Source organism: Myodes glareolus, chromosome 10 (genome assembly GCF_982192425.1).
Source record: "Myodes glareolus chromosome 10, mMyoGla1.1, whole genome shotgun sequence".
NCBI classification, from domain to species: Eukaryota; Metazoa; Chordata; class Mammalia; order Rodentia; family Cricetidae; genus Myodes; species Myodes glareolus.
Genome location: NC_142035.1, coordinates 68,560,656 through 68,580,564, shown reverse-complemented (window position 1 = coordinate 68,580,564; position 19,909 = coordinate 68,560,656). Strand labels below are relative to the sequence as shown.

Sequence of the window (19,909 nt, the reverse complement as noted above, 5' to 3'; positions counted from 1 at the left end):
CTCTTTCCCCATGGACCCATAGACTAAAATAAAGCCTTTCTTCCCTAAAAGAATATTAATTATTGTGTTTTGTATATGCCTGGTTTGTATGCATGTACATTTGAATACAACATGTGTGCCTCATGCCCCTAAAAATGAATAAGGGCACTGATCTCTTGGAATTGTAGTTATAGATGGGTTACATGATCAAATGAGTGCTGGGAACCAAATTGGAATCTTGTGCAAGCACATCAAGTGCTCTTATCTTCTGAGCCATCTTTTCAAATACGTTTTCTTAAAGATTTATTTGCCCTGGGTAATTTTAATAGTAATTGGGAAAGGCAGCATGTATGTGAAGAAAGAAAGTGATTGGGTGTGACAGAAGCCTATTTACTCTCATATTGCTGGAGGAAATTCTACAGCCAGTAGCCTTTAAGGTACCTGCCCTCTCGGTCGTGGCCTTTTATACTATTTATGCTGATGAAAAGCAGGCTTCTGGCCTCTTTTCCAGCTGTGGGATTCGGTTGCTGTTCTCCGTTCCAGCAGAGGATATTGATTTGTGAGCCTACCCCTAAATAAATAATCTTCTATTATTCTCAATTCTGACCTAGTGTGGAATATCTTTTAAGCATCCTTCTTCATCATATGACCAATTCTATTTTCTCTACTGCTTCTAGCATAAATTTATTCCTTTCTGTGAAGTGTGTGGATGTTTGTGTGTCTTTACATATATGTTTATGACTGTGTGTGTAGCCCAGAAGGCAGTGTCTAGTGTTTTCTATTCATTTCTACCTGGTCTCTTAAGAAAGGGTCTCTCATTAAATCTGGAGCTCACCAAATAGCCACATTGCCTGGACTTCTTGGATCATCCTACTTACTTCTGCCTCCCTAGAGTTGGGGTCACAGACATATCTTACTTGGCTTCTTATGTAACTGTGGATGATCCAGACTCAGGTCACCAAGCTTGTACAGCAAACACTTGGCCCACTGAACCATCTCCTCAGTACTGCGAATGACTTTAAGATGAAAATATCAGGAGACAGTCTGAACGTGGTGAGTTTCCCCAAGAATAATGGAACTTTTGCTTTGAGAGGCCAAAGAATGTGCAATTTTTCCAGCCCATACCCATTCAGCAAGTGCCAATTTAATATTTAAAGAACAAGCAGATTGAGCTGTAATGTGCAGATTATAGTAAAAATGATAATTTATTTAGTGAAAAAATTTCTATTCATTCCATTATATACTATATTGTGCCAAGAATCATTTAGCATCCAAGTTGAATCTCATCATGCAGCCAGGCAGCAGTGTCTCATCTAAAAGTGCCTACATAGGCTCAGACAATTGAGAACTAGTACAGTTAAGACTTAAAATGACTTGCACAACTTGTCAAGGCAGACCTCATGCATGTATCCATTAATTATTAGCATAAAAAGATAACAAGTGAGAATATGAAAATATATGAGCAGCATTCACATCATACAGATTCCTGAGAATAGTGTGTGCTATAAATCTTTGAGAAATAATTTATATTCATATGAAAAGCACGTATAAAACATTTCTCTCTACTTCAGCAGAGTGATCTAAAGTTAACACACTGTGAGGCGCTGTCTGCATTTTACTGTCAGTTACAATAGAAACAAGGTTGATTGCCCTGCAACTGTTCACAAAACAAACATTTCAGACAATTCTTTTGGTTCTCTGTTTTCTCATATCTGTTTCAAAAATATCAGGGAAGGCAATTTCTAAATTAATATACTACAACTTTTATTAAAATATCATTCTCTGTTCTTATCAATCAGTATGACTTAAATCCCAATGGACTGTAGAAAACCCTAGAAAAAGAACTTTTAAGGAAACAGCTGTTATTGTTTGTCCTCCTGTAAATCATATGTCTGTCTTGCGTCCCTAATTTGGAAAAGATGTAAATGTTAGGTAAACAAAATATTATGCTCAGGCATGTGTATATACTTAATTAATACATAAAAAGGAGCACAAATGATCTAAAATAGAGGGGCTGAAATCTCTTTTGGAAAGTTTGTAGAATTAACCATTATATTTGCAATGGAAGAGTCCCAGGAGCAAGGATTTGTGTAGAAATTTACAACGTATCTCTAATTTATTATTTCTTTCTTTATTTAAGGGGCTAAGAGTTGAGTATATGTGTGCCTGTGCATGCTAAACATACACTACCACTGAACTACATTCCCACATATTAGAGTCCCAGGACATATACCTGACCTAGAATTATAGGAAAAGTAGAAAAGTGAATGTCCTTGGTAGAAACTATAAAACAAACCATAATCAAGACAACAAAGCTTTTATAAGTGTTAGAAATAGGACAGCATACTTCCAGTAACTGAAACTAATTTCCTTGATAGAGATTCAATAATATGTGTAAAGTAGTTTTAGTTCTGAGTTGCCTAATTCAATATTTTGAATTTTGTTAATATTTCTGTGTTGCTCAATTGAACCAAACTAAACAAATCATGCTCTCTTTTTGTGTATGTGTATATGTGTGTTTTTTGTGTGATTTCCCACATTACTCTCAAGAGATAAAAGCTTGGACCATCCTGTTTATCAAGGGAAAGTATATTGATTTTTTTTTATCATAAACCCATCTACTTCACCCCTTACCTTTCCTTCTATTCTGCCTCCTTAATTTATACCTCTTCTGAACTTCTTTTGCTTGAATACCCCTTCATTTGTACTCCATCAATGTGTGGACAAAATTGACATTCAAATAAGGATTCTACAACAAATTAAATTATGGTCTTCACAATTGATTCAACTTTGTTTCTAGAGAGTTTTGAAATTAAATGAAATCAGCTGATCAAAAACAAAACAAAACCCAGAAACTTCCATTCCATGATTAAAAAGTGAAACTCAGAAAGGTATTTTATGCAAATAATACACTACACGCATGCATTGTTTCACTAGCTCATAATTGATAGTGCACATTATAGAAGAAACCTAAGTGCTGCAGAACATTTGGCTTTGGATTTCCTGAATGAACAGATTACAGTAGCATCCTGCGTAACTGGTCATGAAGCTCCATAAGCTGGAACTTGCGTTACACAATGCAAAAGTGCAAACACTGAGGGGACATAGACATATTTACACAGTTTCAACATGATGTTCTGTGAGATGAGTAATAATTCAGCGAGGGGCACATGGAATAGAATATAAGACAGACTTCTTCAGTAAAGTACAAGCTAGTCATGTCTAAATGATAAAATAATAGGCATTCAAATATTTAAAGTGGATCAATTGGCATTCATTAATAAAGATGGGCAGTGCACTTGGCTCTGAGTGACAAAGCAAACTTAAACACAGCCAATGTAATAGAATTATTCCAACGGTGTTCTTCTTGGATCTTGGATTTTTTTTATTTTGGTTTGACTACTATGGTGATGTTCAACTGTTTAAGTGCATAGTTAACACAGAGCAGCACAGATGCCATGTGCATAACCCATTATCGCAAGGCTAGAGCACAAAAACAACTCCACTAGCCTGTGAGCTGAAGGGACATGGAGTTCTGATCTCACTCACTTCTTGTGAGTCTATGAACTCAAGTGACCGTCCTAGAATCTGATTAGGATGACCAGTTTGTTAACATTTACGTGGAAATCTGCCTCTGAAAATTTCGCAACCACATTTTCTATTTGCTCTGCAGCTGATTGAACTGGGTGGACTGGAAACCCAGAACTCCCCTGAGGGCTTGCTCTGAGCATCAAGAGCCTGGCTCCCTGCCATTTCACTTGCATCCCTTTGGAGGTCACACATCTTTCTTTCCTTAGAAGTCTGAGCATTCCAAATCCCAGAGGCTGCTGTGATGTATTTCCAAGTAGTATTTTATACATATAGTTTTGCCAAGTGTGCCTTCCTCTTGGATCCCATCTACATTTCAAGCGTCTCATTCCCACACTAATGGTACCTCCCCTTTTGGGTTACAGGCACAGTCTAAGGCCATTCATGGTGAATAGGCTGTCCACTTTTTCTCCGCTGTTGCTGCAAATGTTCCAACTCAGCCTCATACATCATTTCTTGGACTAAGTATTTCTCTCGCCGTATGCGCTCACGAAGGCCTTTTGGTATATCTGGAATCAGGTATGCAATGAATGACTTAATCCCGAAAACGAGGTGCTGTAAGTTAAGAGTAAAACTATGTTTTCAAAGGTTTCAAAAACACTCATTGTTAAACAGAAAAGTCATGAACAATGATGCATTTGTCTTAAAATTGAACATCCAAACTTAATGTGCAACATTTGGAATATTGTTTTCAACGGTTACATGAAGAATACAAACATTACTGACTGCCACTGTAGGATATTAATTAGACACCAAGAATTGTTTCCTCTTTTTAATGCTGTATAATGATATCACTTCATAAAAAACATCTTAAATTCTTTGTTCAAAATTCTTACTTGCTATTTAATAGTACTGTAATACACAACAATAGACATAAATATGAAAGGCTATTTTAGGAAAAATGTATTTTCAACAGATCAAAATACATGCTCCATAAACATGTGAGCCAGTGATTATATTCAACAGCAATGAATTTATTTTTCAAAAAAATCCAGTCTATAAGTTCACTATTAGTATAACTACTATGAAATATTTGATCTGTGTTAAGTAATTCTGGTAAAATTTTCATTGTTTATGTTTTGAAAATAAACCAACCACTGTGGGGGTTTGTTATTTTTTGTTAGTTTTGTGAAATAATTCTGCTCTTTATTTCTTGCCATCCTGGCCTAGGACTTTCTTTGAAGAACAGCTGATAGAAATCCACCTGCCTCTGTCCACATGTGCTAGGACTAATGATGTGTGCCACCACACCAGACATTAGTGTTAAACTTGAACAAGTAAGATGTAACTTCAAAGGCATTATACCTGTAAGTAAATGCTCAGAATTTGAATGAGACCAATTAAGCCTTTATTCTACGAACACTCGGTAAATGTTGACCCTTGATCAAATCTTCTACATCCTGTGTCTATGATAGTGATGACAATACTACCTCTTAAATGAATCAAGTAAACACACAATTGAAGAGCTTAAAAGAGTGCTTGGCACAGTGTGAGTCCTACTCAAATAGTACTTCCTACTGTCATACGTATCCTATGAGAATGATAGGTCTTTCCATTTCTCAGAAAAGAGAAGGAACAGTGTGTTATTTGTAGGGTTAGTATAGCCTGTTAAAACAATACTTCTATATAAAGGGCTTTTAGTGGACAATACCTTTTTATGAGAAAAGGAAGAATTCGTTGTACTTTTAGCTGTACTTGCTTGTGAGTCCCAAGAAACTGCATTCCAACACAGATAGTAATAAAGCAATACATATTTTCCCCTACACAATTGGGACTTTTCTTTCCTGATCATTTAAAAATATCATGATTAAAAATTTCAATACTATTCTTCATAATTATTGGTTGGAATAAAAATAAAAATATATGCCATGATTTAGTACAGTCTAATATATGACAATTAATATTTTATTGTGCTTTCTGATTACAGGTCAGATTTAGCAGATGTGTTCTAAGCACAAGTGGTGCTCATTAAGAATTCTTTCCGGAGTCAAAGTAAAATAAGGAAGATACAAAAAGGTTTAAGGAACAAAATAATTGAAGATATTTGAAAAAATAGAACATCCAAAATGATACTATATTTTTAAACATAGACAAGCAATAACACTTAAAAAAATAACAAGTGTAAGGAATTTACAGAGGTTGATTGGGAGTTATGGGATCAGTAATGGGGAATGAAGGAAGGAAAATGAAGAGGGTCTCACAAGGATCCATGAAAGGTCACTCTGAAGTGATGTGTCTGATAAACTTTGTTCGCTTGACTTCTGAGAAAATAGAAAATATGTATCTTTTAAAATGAGATATAAGAGACATCTCATTGAAATTTTGGATTGCAAATATGGGTTAAACTCTTATATTACCTGCAATGAAGTAGAAAGTTTCATTCAGGAGGATATTTTTATTGACTCTGAGAGTCATTAAATCAGAGAATTTTAGTCCTTGCTATAACCTTTAGCAGCAAGCATTTCATTTTCAGATATTTCATTATAAACTTTTAATTCATATTTGGAAACCACTTAGAATGAATAATTGTCTTTAAAAAAGATTTTCAACATTTAGTGGGTAGAATGTTTGTCTGGCATTCACAAAGCCCTGGATTCTACCCAAGATTCATAGGAATCAGATGTGGTGGTTCATGACTGTAATTCTAGTTCTTGGGAGACACACACAGAAGGATAAGGAGTTTAAGACCAACCCTGGCTAAATAGCAAGTTTGAAACCATGAATACATGAGGCAGTTTTTCAAAAAACAAACAAACAAACAAAACAATAAGAACAAAACAAAAATTTTGTTCCAAAACTTTTAGGTATGACTGTCTTTTTTTGGTAATAGAAAACATATAAAGTTTTTGATCGACTCAGTGGTATCTCAGAGGAGGTGTTTAATACACCTCAGTGCTAAATTCTTCACTGTATCATGACTTATGAAACAAGATGACAATACTGTATTCAGTTTCTTCAAAATTAACTCAGAAGATTACAATTCAATACTATCATGTCTGTGATAAACTCCAATCACTTTTAATAAAAATCTTGGGCAAAACATGAAATCAGCCAGTGCCTTTTAAAGAAATATATGCATGATTCATTATATTTTGAGTTAATTATTCAGAAAAAATCAAGTGTTCTATCCGTCTGGTTAGATTTGGATTCATTTACCAGCTCATGAAAACCACCCCCTTCTCTTTAAGCATGGTCAGTCACTAGGATCTTAAAACAGAAAGCCTCAATTTTTTATCTTTTTCCCTGATTCTTTTGTATAGATCCACATTAACTTGTGTCTACATTACTCAACCCTTGCTCATTATTCTTTCACACTCTTTATAATTGATTTACCATATCTGAGCCTTTTCCCAGGCTCACCAAGGTTGTTTCTCAGAAGTCAGTGCAGACTTGACATCAGACTGACATATCAATCAACAAAGCTGTTATCCACGGTCACCTCTCCCACGACTAACCTCAAACACGATAATGAAGGCCAGTCGAGCAGCTAGGATGTGCCAGTATTGCAGCGTGAACTCATAGGGTTTAGAACTCCAAGGCGGGCCTCTATAGTCTCGGTACCTGCAATCCACAAAAACGGAAAGCATGAATGATAGCAAAACGTTCTTCATTACTCGAATTCCAAAATTATAGTTTAAATAATCTGTTTTACATGTAGAAAGGAAGAGATGACATGGCAAAAGCAAACAGGAGAGGTAAATATATATATATATATATATATATATATATATATATATATATATATATATGTAAGTTACCTGCAGTAGCCAGATTTTCCCATACCAAGTTCACTCAGGTCAAAGAAGGATAAACTATTGTTGACATATCCCTTTAGGCAACTAGGAGAAAACAACAGTGCTATATGAGTCAAAATTAATTTATTTCTGCAACAATTTCTTTTTTATAAGTGACAGGATTGAATAAATGCCATTTATTCCTTCTATTTTAAGTCTTCAGTGTTCTAATTTCTGTCTCATATCTTCTTGTCCTGTTATTTCTTCTCAATATTTTTTCTATTGCTTTCTTTTACTTCGTTTACTTTTTAAAAGTGGTTTTGTCTATGAATCATCCTGCCACTTGTGTATTTAAACTCTGTCCTTTGCAAACAAACACATGCAACATGACTGGCTGATTATAAGCTAGACTTATTTATTATCTATTTACTTAATATATTTATTGTGCACCTATACTTTGTTATAAACAATTTTTAGTGCTTGATACTCAACTGTGAGCAAAATAGGTATTTATGCATAATGAAATTGTTTTTATTCATCTAGAAAGATGGTCATTAGCCAGGTGTAGTGCATGCCTTTAATTCTAGCAGTCAGGAGGCAGTGGCATGAGTTCAAGGCTAACCTGGACTACAGATCATGTTCCATAATATCCTGGGCTGCATGCAAAAACCCCATTTCAAAAAAAAGCGAGAGAGAGAAAAGAAAGGAAAAGAAAGAAAGGATCATTGTGGAACCCTGTCCTCCCTGATCCTTGAGACCAAAATACTGGATGCAAATAATGTTTACGTTAACCAGCTAAGCTTCCTGCTAGTTCCGTCCTTGGTTCTGCTACAGCCTGGTACATTAGCCTGAGGGATCTATTTTACTTTAAAATGGTAATTTCTCAACCTGCCTCAAAGAAGCTCAGGGCCAAGGCCCATCTAACCTGTCTGACATTGCCTTGAACCCTCGACCACCTGCCTGGGGAAAAACTCCCACAGAGGCCAGTTTCCCCAGCCCCCTCTGGGTGGGAGGAGTTTTCCTTTACTGGGGCCTTTATTCTCCTTCCTGCTCCTGGATGGGAGGAGGCCTTGCCCTTTTGATGCCGGTTGCCCACTGGTATAAATACCTGACTTGAGTTTAATAAAGTTGCCATTTACTCTTGGTAAATGAGCAAAGGTCTCTTTTTTGTGTGTGTCTGTTTTTAACCCTCAGGACAATCGTACATTCTCGTGGGCCCGAGTTCGGGAAGGCACGCGCCTGAGTCGGGTGCCGATATCCACTGGAAGGCGGATTCTAACAGATCATATTGAGTTAACTGAGTCTCTGCCAGAAAGACAAAGCTTGCGTACTCTCTCTCATGTGTGTTTTCTAGATTTTAGACAGACACATAAAATTATGTATGTAACTGTGACATTAAAACAGAAGTCAAACTGTCTAGCTAGAGAGTGGGGATTTTATACACACACACACACACACACACACATATACAGGGGAACTAGTATATGTAGCAATGAAGGGAATACACTCTAAATATGTTGCGTATTTCTATTAAAATGTTCTTATATCACCCAACACCATGTACATTGAATATAGACAATAAAATACTTAAAAGTGTCAGGTGATTCTTTTTAACTTTACGTCTTAAAAGGGTAGATGCTAAATTCTAGAGTCTGAAAAAACATAGTTTGGTCATTATTATTTATTGTTAGAACTGACTTTTGTCTTTCAACTCCGAGAATTACAGAGTGTTTTTTCTTGGAGACAAATGTCATTCTTTGGTAAGTAGCCAAGTGTGCCACTTTCTAGACAGAAGATTGCAAGTTGTAGATTTTGTAAAATAATAATTGTTAGTGCCTTTTGAAGGACACTTTGCTTTTATCTTTGTAATTTTTAAGGTGGTTACATGGCGGTTGAGAATATAGCTAGTAATCATGGCATTTGCTGCCAATAGTCAGAGTTACATAAATCCATGCAGATCTTTAGCCACAATTGTTGTTGCACCATAAAGCTAAAGGCAAAAAGTTGAAGGGAAAATAAAGTCTCAGTGTACTGTGAACATAGTGTTAATGTGGGCTGGGGAGATGGTTTAGCAGACAAACCTGCTTGCTGCCAAATCTGAGGACATGAGTTCTATCCCTGGGACCCACGTCTTAGAAGGAAAATAACGTAACAAGTCTTCTAACCTTCACAAGGCAACCCCATGCACACAATAAATCAATAAACAACATAAAATAATATTATATAATGCTGTTGTAAATAAAACAATAAATAATTTTAATATAGTGTTAAATTTATAGACCCTGAGGGATTCTTGCAGACCACATGTTGAGAAATACTCTACTAGGAAAGATGGTTTTTAAAATCTGGATTCAAGTATGTGTCTATTACATTCTTACCTTCGAAATATTAGTCACAACAGAACAATAGCAACTGTATTCCTTGTTCATTCTATATCTTGTAGCATCAGTCAAATATTTCCTTTTCAATATTATTTTATCCACTACTGTCTGTCTCTTCATGACTTGTTCTGAAAATTTCTAATTTGAGTATATTTTTCTCAATTTCACTGCTAAGTATGCTTAGCGGATTATTAGGTAATCAAGTGTCCCTCTTGATATATGATGTTCAAATCAGAGAAAATCTGTGTCAATTTGCCTGAATTTGGTCTACACTTGAAATTGGTCACTGAATGTGGAAATGCCAAGTGCTGTCCAAAGGACAGGCAGGTTCTGAAATGTAAACTCAGTAGAATTTTCAACCACCACTAGGTGGCAATAGAATTACCAGCACGGAATACCAGACAGCAATTCTGCGTATTCCACACTTGATCTTTGCCAAAAGTTTGAGAAGTGATTGAATTACACTTTTCAAGTTCTTAAAATCTGCTCCTAGATCATTTTGCATTAACAAAAAGGCGGCATTTTGGTTTTTCACTATTTGTATTGAAACAACCTTATATTTACATTGAGTGCATTCTCAGACACCATTTCACAATCATACAGACTATTAAGAATCAACCATATCATAAAGATGATGTACATACTAGAAATGGAAAAGTTAGAATTTAAATTTAAGGTGTCTAACATTGAATCCCTTTAAATATCTTAAGGACTCAAGACCTGTTCAAAAAATCAATAGTACAATGCTTCTATTACCACTCCTTCACAATAGAAGAGACACTTGTGTTCAAGGGCTTTCCCGGTGCTCAACTTGCCAGTAGTTAAGAGTTAATGCTACCCTAAAGCAATGCTCCATCTGTTGTGGCCCATGATCTCTATCCACACCTATTGCTCCTCTCACTCTTCTGCTTTTTCTTACAGAATTCTGATATTCACGTACAATGATTTTAAGGGTGTCCCATTCTCTATAGCCAGATTTCAGGTGAATTGTCCCCTAACATCTTCTGAAAAGTAACATTTTGAAGTAATAAATATTGCCTAAAGTGGTTTTCTATATCCAGGTATTTTTTCCCCCAGGGGCAAAGTCCAGAGATACCTACTGTTAGTAGAATACACAGATTAAGATAGCTGTCATTGAATCAACTGGTTAGAGACCACATGTTCTGCTAAGTATTGTACAGTGGGCAAAACAGCCTCCCTCATGGTTTGAAAGAAATGCTTGAATTAATGTTTGAATTAAAATGTCAATAATCAAACTAAACCAAATAAAAAGGGTAAGTACTGCAGAGGTTGCTAGGCTACCCTATTTGAAGCATGTATTTTAGTTTTAAATGAAAAACACATACTAACCACACAAAGGGAGGCGATTCTTCATCAGCCAGATGCCTGGCTCTATAAGCTTACTGAAAATATCTAGGCTCTAAGATGACAGACTTTGCAGGTTCTGTTTCGCACTTTTGTCTGTCTTTGTTCCCTTTTTTATGGACTTCACTTTCCTGTCTGCATAGCAACAACACTGCTTTGTCTGGTTTGAGTCGGAAGAGTCTATTCATGCTTTAGAACTCAGCCTTTCTAGAAGTATGAGAGTGTTCTTAGCACTTTGACACGGTTTCAAGTAAAAACAGACTCTAAAATTAGCTGCTGTAGAAAGCACATTTTGTTCTTAGGCCCAGTTGCCTTCATCTAATAAACACATTATAAACAAAATAATCAGAAACATTACTTTTTAATGGTCACAGAACAAAACTTCCCAGTAAGTTCTCCTTTTAATTGTGACTCTAAAATAGATCTGAAAAAAATATATAAATTTTAACCTTACTTCTCATTCTGCTTTACGTGATTTGCACAAGGGCCATATTTGTATTCGTAGACAAAACGTGGGATGTAGTCAGATGTAATAGCAATTACGAACGCATTGGTGATCACTGCCAATATGCCAATTCCCTCAAGAATTCCAAGCCAGATACCTGATAAGAGAAAGAGTAAAGCTGGTGAATGAAAGTGAACAAGATAAAAAATAACCCTCTGATTTATTTTATTTTGGAAAGAATATTCTGTTTCCAGTTTTTTATTGAGCCACATTTCTGTTCACCAGTTATTTTTTAACATGAAATTGTCATATTATAATTGTATATTTGTGCTCACACACTCGGGCACCTGCAGAGAGCAGGGAAGAGCACCCGATTGCCTTGTGAGCCACCCAGTGCTCATGATTAGAACTGAATTCTGGTCCTTGGAAACAGCAACAATTGCTTTCTGAGCAGATGAGTCATCTCTCCAGCCCCTTGCTCCATTTTTTAAAAATATTGTAGTCCACACACTCTCCAGATATTAGAGATATTGCACATACTATTTCAAATGGGGGAAAATTGAGTCTTACCTATGTCAGTTGCTCGGGCTGGCAGAGGCCTCCTCCACTGGGTTACAAATTTGTATGCGTCCAGTCTGATTTCTATGATATTGTTTAACAAAGCCAAAAGAGGGGCCAGAGGAAAAGCAGCAACAAAGATGGTGGTAAAACCAAATTGCAAAACTGTGAGACAGAAACATTAGGGAGTTATAAATACACGCAGTAAAATCTACTGAGTGCCTCACTGTGCCAGTTAGGAGCATTAGATGAGTTACCTTTAATAATACCTCTGCCCAGTAAATACTCTTAATTTTATAGTTGAAGAAACTTGTGTTCTTATGTGATAAGTAAACTTGGTAAAGAGTAGATGTCTAGGGAATGTTAAAAACTTGTACTCTATCTATATAAGGGTATATTTAACATCCACTTTCCCCCTCCTGCCCACATATAATATGAAAAGGATGTCAAAGGAATTAAACAGAAAGGGAGTAGGAGAAAAAGGGAGAAAAGGGTGAGAGGGGAGGAAAATTATCAAAAATATAGGCAAAGACAGATATTTTCCTGAAGGCTCTGGTGGGGACACAAATGATCTCTAGTACACTACCCTGTCTTCTCTTTTTGTAGATCAGAATATTGAAGGTCAGAAAATATGTCAACAACTGGACTGGGAATCCATGTTTTCTTAATATAAATTAACGACATTCTTTCAGAAAATCAGACTGGATTCGAGAATGTGGAAAGGATGGATTTGGAAAGAGTTTGTGGAGTGAATATGGCAAAAATATATTGTATGAAAATATTAAAGAATTAATAAAATTTTATAATAACCGTGACTTTCTTGAGAGAATACTATTTTTTCTTTATGAAGAATTGATCTAGCTTTTTTTATTTTTCATCAAAATATTTACTCAACAGCCTGGTATGGTGATGCATGCCTATAAGCCTATCACTGAGGATACGAAAACAGAAAGATTCTGAGTTCAAGGTGAGACTGAGTTATTCATCAAGTTCAAGATCAGTATTAAGTACATAGGAAGACTGTATCTCAAAAAGAATACAGCTTAAAAACTAGAGGCTTCATTGTGAGAGCAACCTCGTTTTAACTAGATAGAATGGCTTCTTGACTGTAACGTCTGTGAGAGTGTGCAAGGCGTGCTTCGGACCTCTGATTTTGTTAGGATATGGTTCACTTGTGTTTCAGAATGATCAGTGCGAAAGGAGAATATTGTCATTATTGCCATTTTTTCCTTAAACCAAAGCTCATGTTAACTAGAGAAAGCAATATTAACGAGGCCACATGGCCGCACAGAAAAGCCTCTCCTTACCCATTTCTAAGTACTCGTCCATCAGTCCATGAATATTCATGGGCTGAAGATTCCAGTCATTTTCCCATTGTGGTATAGAAGCATCCTGTATTCCCCGCTTGATTTTATGCCGTGACCACCAGTTTTGGATTAACCTGCGTCAGAGAGCAGACCAAGGATATGTGAACTGTTCGTAAAGCATCTCTGGAAAATGTATATACTTACTAAGAAATAACGAATTTCAAATAATCTTTTGTTATATCAAGTATTCTTGGAAGTGAAGGTAGTCAGTGGTGTTAATTTTTCAATGAGTGTAAACCAAGTACATCTAAACTCTACAAAGTTTTAAATCTTTAAATTATAAAGTAATATTAAAAAAGATTTAGTGAACGTTACTAGATCCTATCATTCTAGAACTCTTTAAAGTCCTCCAAACATCTAGATACTATTTCATTGGCAGTAAACCAACCCATTCCTCAATACTGACTAAGCTAAATTCATTTCTCCTACCCTCCCTGTAAAAAATCCTGTTTCCTGTTGTCTTTAGCCCTGAGTCCTTCATCCTGTCATTTAACTTCTTTGAGTTTATAAACACATGAAAAGTTTGAACACTCATGATAACATTCTGCTACTATAGTTAAGGAAACATATCTGCAATGGATTTGCTTACATGAATCATTGTCTGGGGCCTGGAAAGCAAGTGAAAATTCTCTATCACTGGCCTGAGAATGGCCATGGTACTACGAAGTCTAGAGAAAACCTGGTATGTACTGTGATGGGCTTCTGCATAATGAATTACTTAAGACTTTGAAAAAAGATACTCTAGAATGACAGAAATGTTCACAGATCAGTTAATAGGACCTAAGGCTTAATTTTAGGTAGTTGGAGACTCAGATTCCATTGGAAGAAGCAGTACTCCAGTCAATATCCCACGGAGGATGCCCTTGAAATCCCACAAAGATGTGAAAGGGGAGGCAGGTTAGAACGGGCGCAGATCTGCTTATTGAAATTTTATTTGTATTGATTTTGCTTAAGGTTTTAGCTGCATAGAAAATTGTGGTTTAAAATCTGAAAACTACTGCTTTGGTGATCCATTCCATCTTGCTATTTTCGTTCAGTATTTGACATCCATGATCCAAGATTACCATCAGAGTGAGGCCATGTTTACAATTAGTGTCAGACATGAACGATGAACACTACAGATCACATATGATGGTGATACAAAGAATCCACTTCTGTTCTACAATGGCCACAATTTCACCCTGCTGGAATTTATGGAGTGCTCATGGCAGGTCAAATCTTATGCCCCATACTTGATGTCTCATTTCCTTAGCTGTGTTTACATGATGCCTCCTATCCCAGACATTTTAGAGTGATAGGAAAAGGAGAGAAAGGAACATAGCAAGTACATGAGGGACTCCAGCCCTTCATTCCTCATGCAGGCTTTATGTAGAAGAGATTTCACTGAGTCTGTTATATAACCTGTACCTATATATTTATACAAATATATTAGATATTCACATCTGTATATAATATATACTCTTCCAAAGCATTTTGTTATTTAAAATTTAAATTATATTGGGTCATTTCATTTAATCTTTGCAAATCTCTTGTTTCACAAGTGAAAAAAAATATCAGAGAGATGACATAAACTCTAACCAAAATTAGCAGGGAACAGAGAAAAAAATTCACACCGGGAGTAGATCATTCTGAACCCATGCTCTAAGTTTCCCCATAGCTTAACCGATACTCGGCATGCTGCTGTGTTAATAGAACTTCTCCACCACTAGGTCAGGGGCTCAGGAAGGTCATTCATAGGAAGACATAAAAAAAAAGAATGAAAGTAAATTTTGATGAGTAAGCCTGTTTTATATCATTAATCAATGAGTAAATCTGTATTTATCATGAATCAGCTCATCAGTTTTTCTTTCATATGAAAATGTCCTCACAGAATATTATTGCATCAGTTTGCTTCTAAGGATTTTTGTAGGGTTAAGACAAAGAAGGCATCATAAAAGGTTTGTCAAACTTCGTTCTGTCCAACATCCTTTGCTTGAACGTTCCATTTTGGAAGGAAAGGAAAGTAATAGTAATGTTACTACCACCTTATACCTTTTGATAGCTCAAAAACAACAGAGAATTTATTTTCTTTTCAAGATTCTGCTTTACTATCAGTAAAAATAGCTAACAAACCGAACTAGTATTCTACGTACATTAGTTCCTTTAACCCCATCATCTGGTCCTGAAGTTGATCTAACGATTTGTCTTTTCTTAAAGATGTAAAAATTGTGGCTCAGAGAGGCTGACCTTACAGGAAATCATACATTTAGTAAGGAGCAGAGTGGGAGCTGACCGCTCATCTCACTGCTCATGAACCCCAAATCATAACTCTATAGAAAACACATCTAAAGATAGCATGCGTGCTCACGGATATCCCAGCTCCATGAAGTTGTTCCATATTTGCTTCAAAAACATGATGACCCCCATCTGGAGGCAGAGGTCTATCAGACAGCCACTAGGATGGCACTAGAATAGAAGAGTAAGAGCCATGAGCTTCCTGCTCCCCCCACAAAGATTCTACTTCTCCCTCTGTGTCCCAAGCTGCTTCAAATATCTCCAACTTTAAACCACAAGGTAAACTTTACATCTGGGTCGCATTTTCCCATGTAAAAGAATGGAAACAGGTACGATGACATTTTCAGTAACCATGGTGGAATTTGGGTTAGCTATCAGTGAGTACTTGCTGTTTGCAACTGTCACTCATGGTCACATATGATGAATGCTAACAAATACTCTACATCTACAAACAATAAGGTATTAAGAAAAGACAGTGTTTATGATTTTGTTTCTAGGATCTATTTCCAAATAATTTTAGATTTTTCTGAAAAAATTAAGACATTTTTGTAAGATATCTATTACTCCGCTTTCAGCTCAAAGCTAAGAAACTAACAATAGTGTGTTGCAAACAGCGATCACCAGTGTCATTTCCTCCCTCTTCTCAAGGGCTGCTGAACAAGGCAATCAGCATACAGCATTGTATGTCTTTCTTATCTCCCCACTTTCTTCTCTTCTCGACAGTAGTTTTGTAACCTCAAGTGATTTGAAAATCACTAGATCATATAGGTCTCCTTGCCTGGGCTTTTATAAAAATTTTCTTCTCTGTGCTAATTTCTTGCAGTTGTTTGGATTCAATAAATTGGTGTGAAACACACACACACGCACGCACGCACACACACACACACACACTCTCACAGAAATATGATTTAAGTGATTACTGCAACCAATATGTGCAACTTTGAACTACACTATAAAGGCAATTCAGGTGGAAAATGTGGGTCTGGATCTTTAGAAATCAGATCATGTCCTGCTCATAAAAATGGGGGTTCCTATGGCTTTGATCATAGTTTCTATTTCTGTCAAATTGGTACTAGTGGGACTTCAAAAGGAATGAATAATTAAGACATAAAAGAGCCTGCTTTTCCTGTTCTAGCCCAGTAGCTCAACAATCTGAACCAAAGAGTAGGTTTGCCCATGGCCATGCTCATGACATAGCAGGGCTCAGGTTCAATAATTCCAGGTCACCTCCTCCTTCTAACATGAACATATGATCCCTGACTTCTTCCTCACTTTATACCATGTGTGTGTTCCATAGACTGTTTGAAGTTGAATTACTAAGATACATGGGACAATCACAGCTCAACAAAGTGGTTATTTTTGTAGAGAGACTTGGGGCAAATTGATTTGCTCAGAGTCTGAGAAAGAATTACTCTGGTCTCCTTCCCACAAGGCATCATGTTAAAGATAAGTCTATTTACCAAATATGTCAGTTGCGCTGGAATGTATGCTTGGCATACATACAGTATTATGAGAAAGAAAACCATGAGAGATATGAATGATATATGATTGAATCATTCCTGTAAAGGATATGTCAAAGTCAAAATAACAAGTCAACAATGATTTTGTTAAAATTGAGCCTGGAAAAATTTGTAATTTATAAATATCTTTACCTTTATTATAAAGAACAACAAGAAATGATGGCCTTTGTTAGTTTATACAATTCACATTGTGATGGCTAAACCCAGTGCTTTAAACGCTCTAAACTTCATTTGGTAGAAAAATCTCATACTTAGAATGTATATTCAGTCATGAATCAATGTGCAAAAGGCCTAAGCAAGAATGAGATTCTCATTCTTGGTGAGAATGTATGTGGGGAAGGTGGTAGGGAGACTGAGTGTCTTTAGTCACGATACCTACTTTGAGGAAGCTAGGACCTAGAAAAGAATGTCAGACTCCATGTCCCTTTGCTTCACCTACTTTAGAATTTTCTCTCTAAACCCCTCTCAATATGTGAACCAGTCATTGGTCATCTCAGCAATATGTATGTCCAAAGTTATGTTCATATCCCATCCTAATGGTGACTGGAAATAATGACAAAAGCAAGATTTTGAAGCAATGCTAATTTTATTTGAATCATACTTTCATCAATTTTGTGACTTTCAGTAAATTATGAAGCTTCTCTGTTTTTGTCCACTCATCTATAAAATTAATATGGCAATAATATTGCTATGAGGATTTAGTGAAATTGTATAGAAAGAGCACTTAATAAAAATTTCTGGAATATACCAGTATTTAGTAAGTGCTTGATAAAAGTCAGCAATTTAAAACAATTTAATAATGGATTTATATGTTATTTTTGTGAGATATTACATAACTATAGGGAAAGCCACAAATTCAATATAGTTACTTCATAAAACTTGACAAATTGTATCATTTTTCTTAATACTGATTCCTATCAATTGTGCCTCTTATTTGAAATGCATAACTGAATTTAATTTCACATATGAGAATACTGTGCTACCTCTTCCTTGCCATTTCAAAAAAGAAGGAGCTGAAATTCCCAGATTTTTCTCTGGGTGGGAAATTCTAGCAAATAGGACATTAGATTTCAAGGACGAAACATTTGTTAATTTATGACTATATCCTATACTTCATGAGTATAGTCTCCTGTAAACCCTAAAATGTCTCCCTTAATTAAGATATTTACTTCCCTGCTCCCATATCCACCCTTCCTCCATCCCACCCATCCCATTCCCCCAAGCTCTCCCAGATCCTCCCCTTCTCCCTTCTCTCTACCCATCTCCCCTTATATCCACCCCCACACCCCCGTGCACTCAACTTTTGCCTGGCAATCTTGTCTACTTCCAATATCCAGGAGGATAACTATATGATTTTCTTCAGGTTCACCTTCTTATTTAGCTTCTCTAGGATCACGCATTATAGGCTCAATGACTAGAGTTCACTTATGAGTGAGTACATACCATATTCCTCTTTTTGGGTCTGGGTTACCTCACTCAGTAAAGCGTTTTCTATTTCCATCCATTTGCATGCAAAATTCAAGATGTCATTGCTTTTACCGCTGAGTAAAACTCTAATGTGTATATGTTCCACACCTTCTTTAACCATTCTTCTATTGAGGGGCATCTAGGTTGTTTCCAGGTTCTGGCTATTACAAATAGTGCTGCTATGCACATAGTTGAACAAATGCTTTTGTAGTATGATAGGGCATCTCTTGGGTATATTCCCAAGAGTGGAATTGCTGGGTCCTGAGGGAGGTTGACTCCCAGTTTCCTGAGAAACCGCCACACTGATTTCCAAAGTGGCTGTACAAGCTTGCATTCCCACTAACAATGGATGAGTGTTCCCCTTACTCCAAATCCTCTCCAGCACAGGCTATCATTGGTGTTTTTGATTTTAGCTATTCTGACAGGTATAAGATGGTATCTCAAAGTTGTTTTGATTTGCATTTCCCTGATTGCTAAGGAGGTTGAGCATGACCTTAAGTGCCTGGATAGAGACAGAGACCCACATTGGAGCACCGGACTTAGCTCCCAAGGTCCAAATGAGGAGCAGAAGGAGGGAGAACATGAGCAAGGAAGTCAGGACCATGTGGGGTGCGTCCACCCACTGAGACAGTGGGACTGATCTAATGGGAGCTCACCAAGGCCAGCTAGACTGGGAGTGATGGAGCATGTGATCAAACTGGACACTCTGAATGTGGCTGGCAATGAAGGCTGACTGAGAAGCCAAAGACAATGGCACTGGGTTTTGATTCTACTGCATGGACTGACTTTGTGGGAGCCTGGTTTATTTGGATGTTTACATTTATAGACCTGGATAGAGTGGGGAGGACCTTGGACTTCCCATGGGGCAGGGAACCCTGACTTCTCTTAGGACTAGAGAGGGAGGGGGAGGGGAGGAGGGGGAGAGAAAAGGGAGGTGGGGAGGAGGTGGAGATTTTTAATAAATAAATAAAAAAAAGAAAAACAAAGAATAATAGCACGCATTTGAACAACCTTAATGGCAGTGATAACCCCTAAAAGGTTATCAGTCTGCATCTTTGTGGCTATAGTCACTCTGTTCCCACCTTAGGCTTTGTAACTAATTCAGTCAATCCCTTTTGAAAGACGCAAGCCTTAAGTTATGAAGGGGATGACCAAGGTGACCAGGCTTTTGTTGGAGGTGAGCATAATTCCTGGCCATAAATATCAACAAAAATTAATTAACAGTCATATG

The 19,909-nt window shown here is 36.7% G+C and overlaps 1 protein-coding gene across 3 annotated transcripts in view; it reads right to left on the bottom strand.

Annotated features, from left to right (window-relative positions):
* Positions 1–1,159: 1,159 nt before the first annotated feature.
* Positions 1,160–19,909, bottom strand: part of Ano3 (anoctamin 3) — a 237,156-nt gene continuing 218,406 nt past the window's right edge. For all 3 annotated transcript variants that reach the window (XM_087911333.1, XM_087911334.1, XM_087911335.1), the window contains 7 exons: positions 15,765–15,862; positions 13,358–13,491; positions 12,063–12,215; positions 11,502–11,649; positions 7,326–7,406; positions 7,023–7,128; positions 1,160–4,122 (listed from right to left, as the gene is read on the bottom strand). In XM_087911333.1, coding sequence (XP_087767459.1) covers positions 3,940–4,122; positions 7,023–7,128; positions 7,326–7,406; positions 11,502–11,649; positions 12,063–12,215; positions 13,358–13,491; positions 15,765–15,862 — 903 coding nt within the window. In that variant the 3' untranslated portion in view covers positions 1,160–3,939. The remainder of the gene's footprint in view (positions 4,123–7,022; positions 7,129–7,325; positions 7,407–11,501; positions 11,650–12,062; positions 12,216–13,357; positions 13,492–15,764; positions 15,863–19,909) is intronic.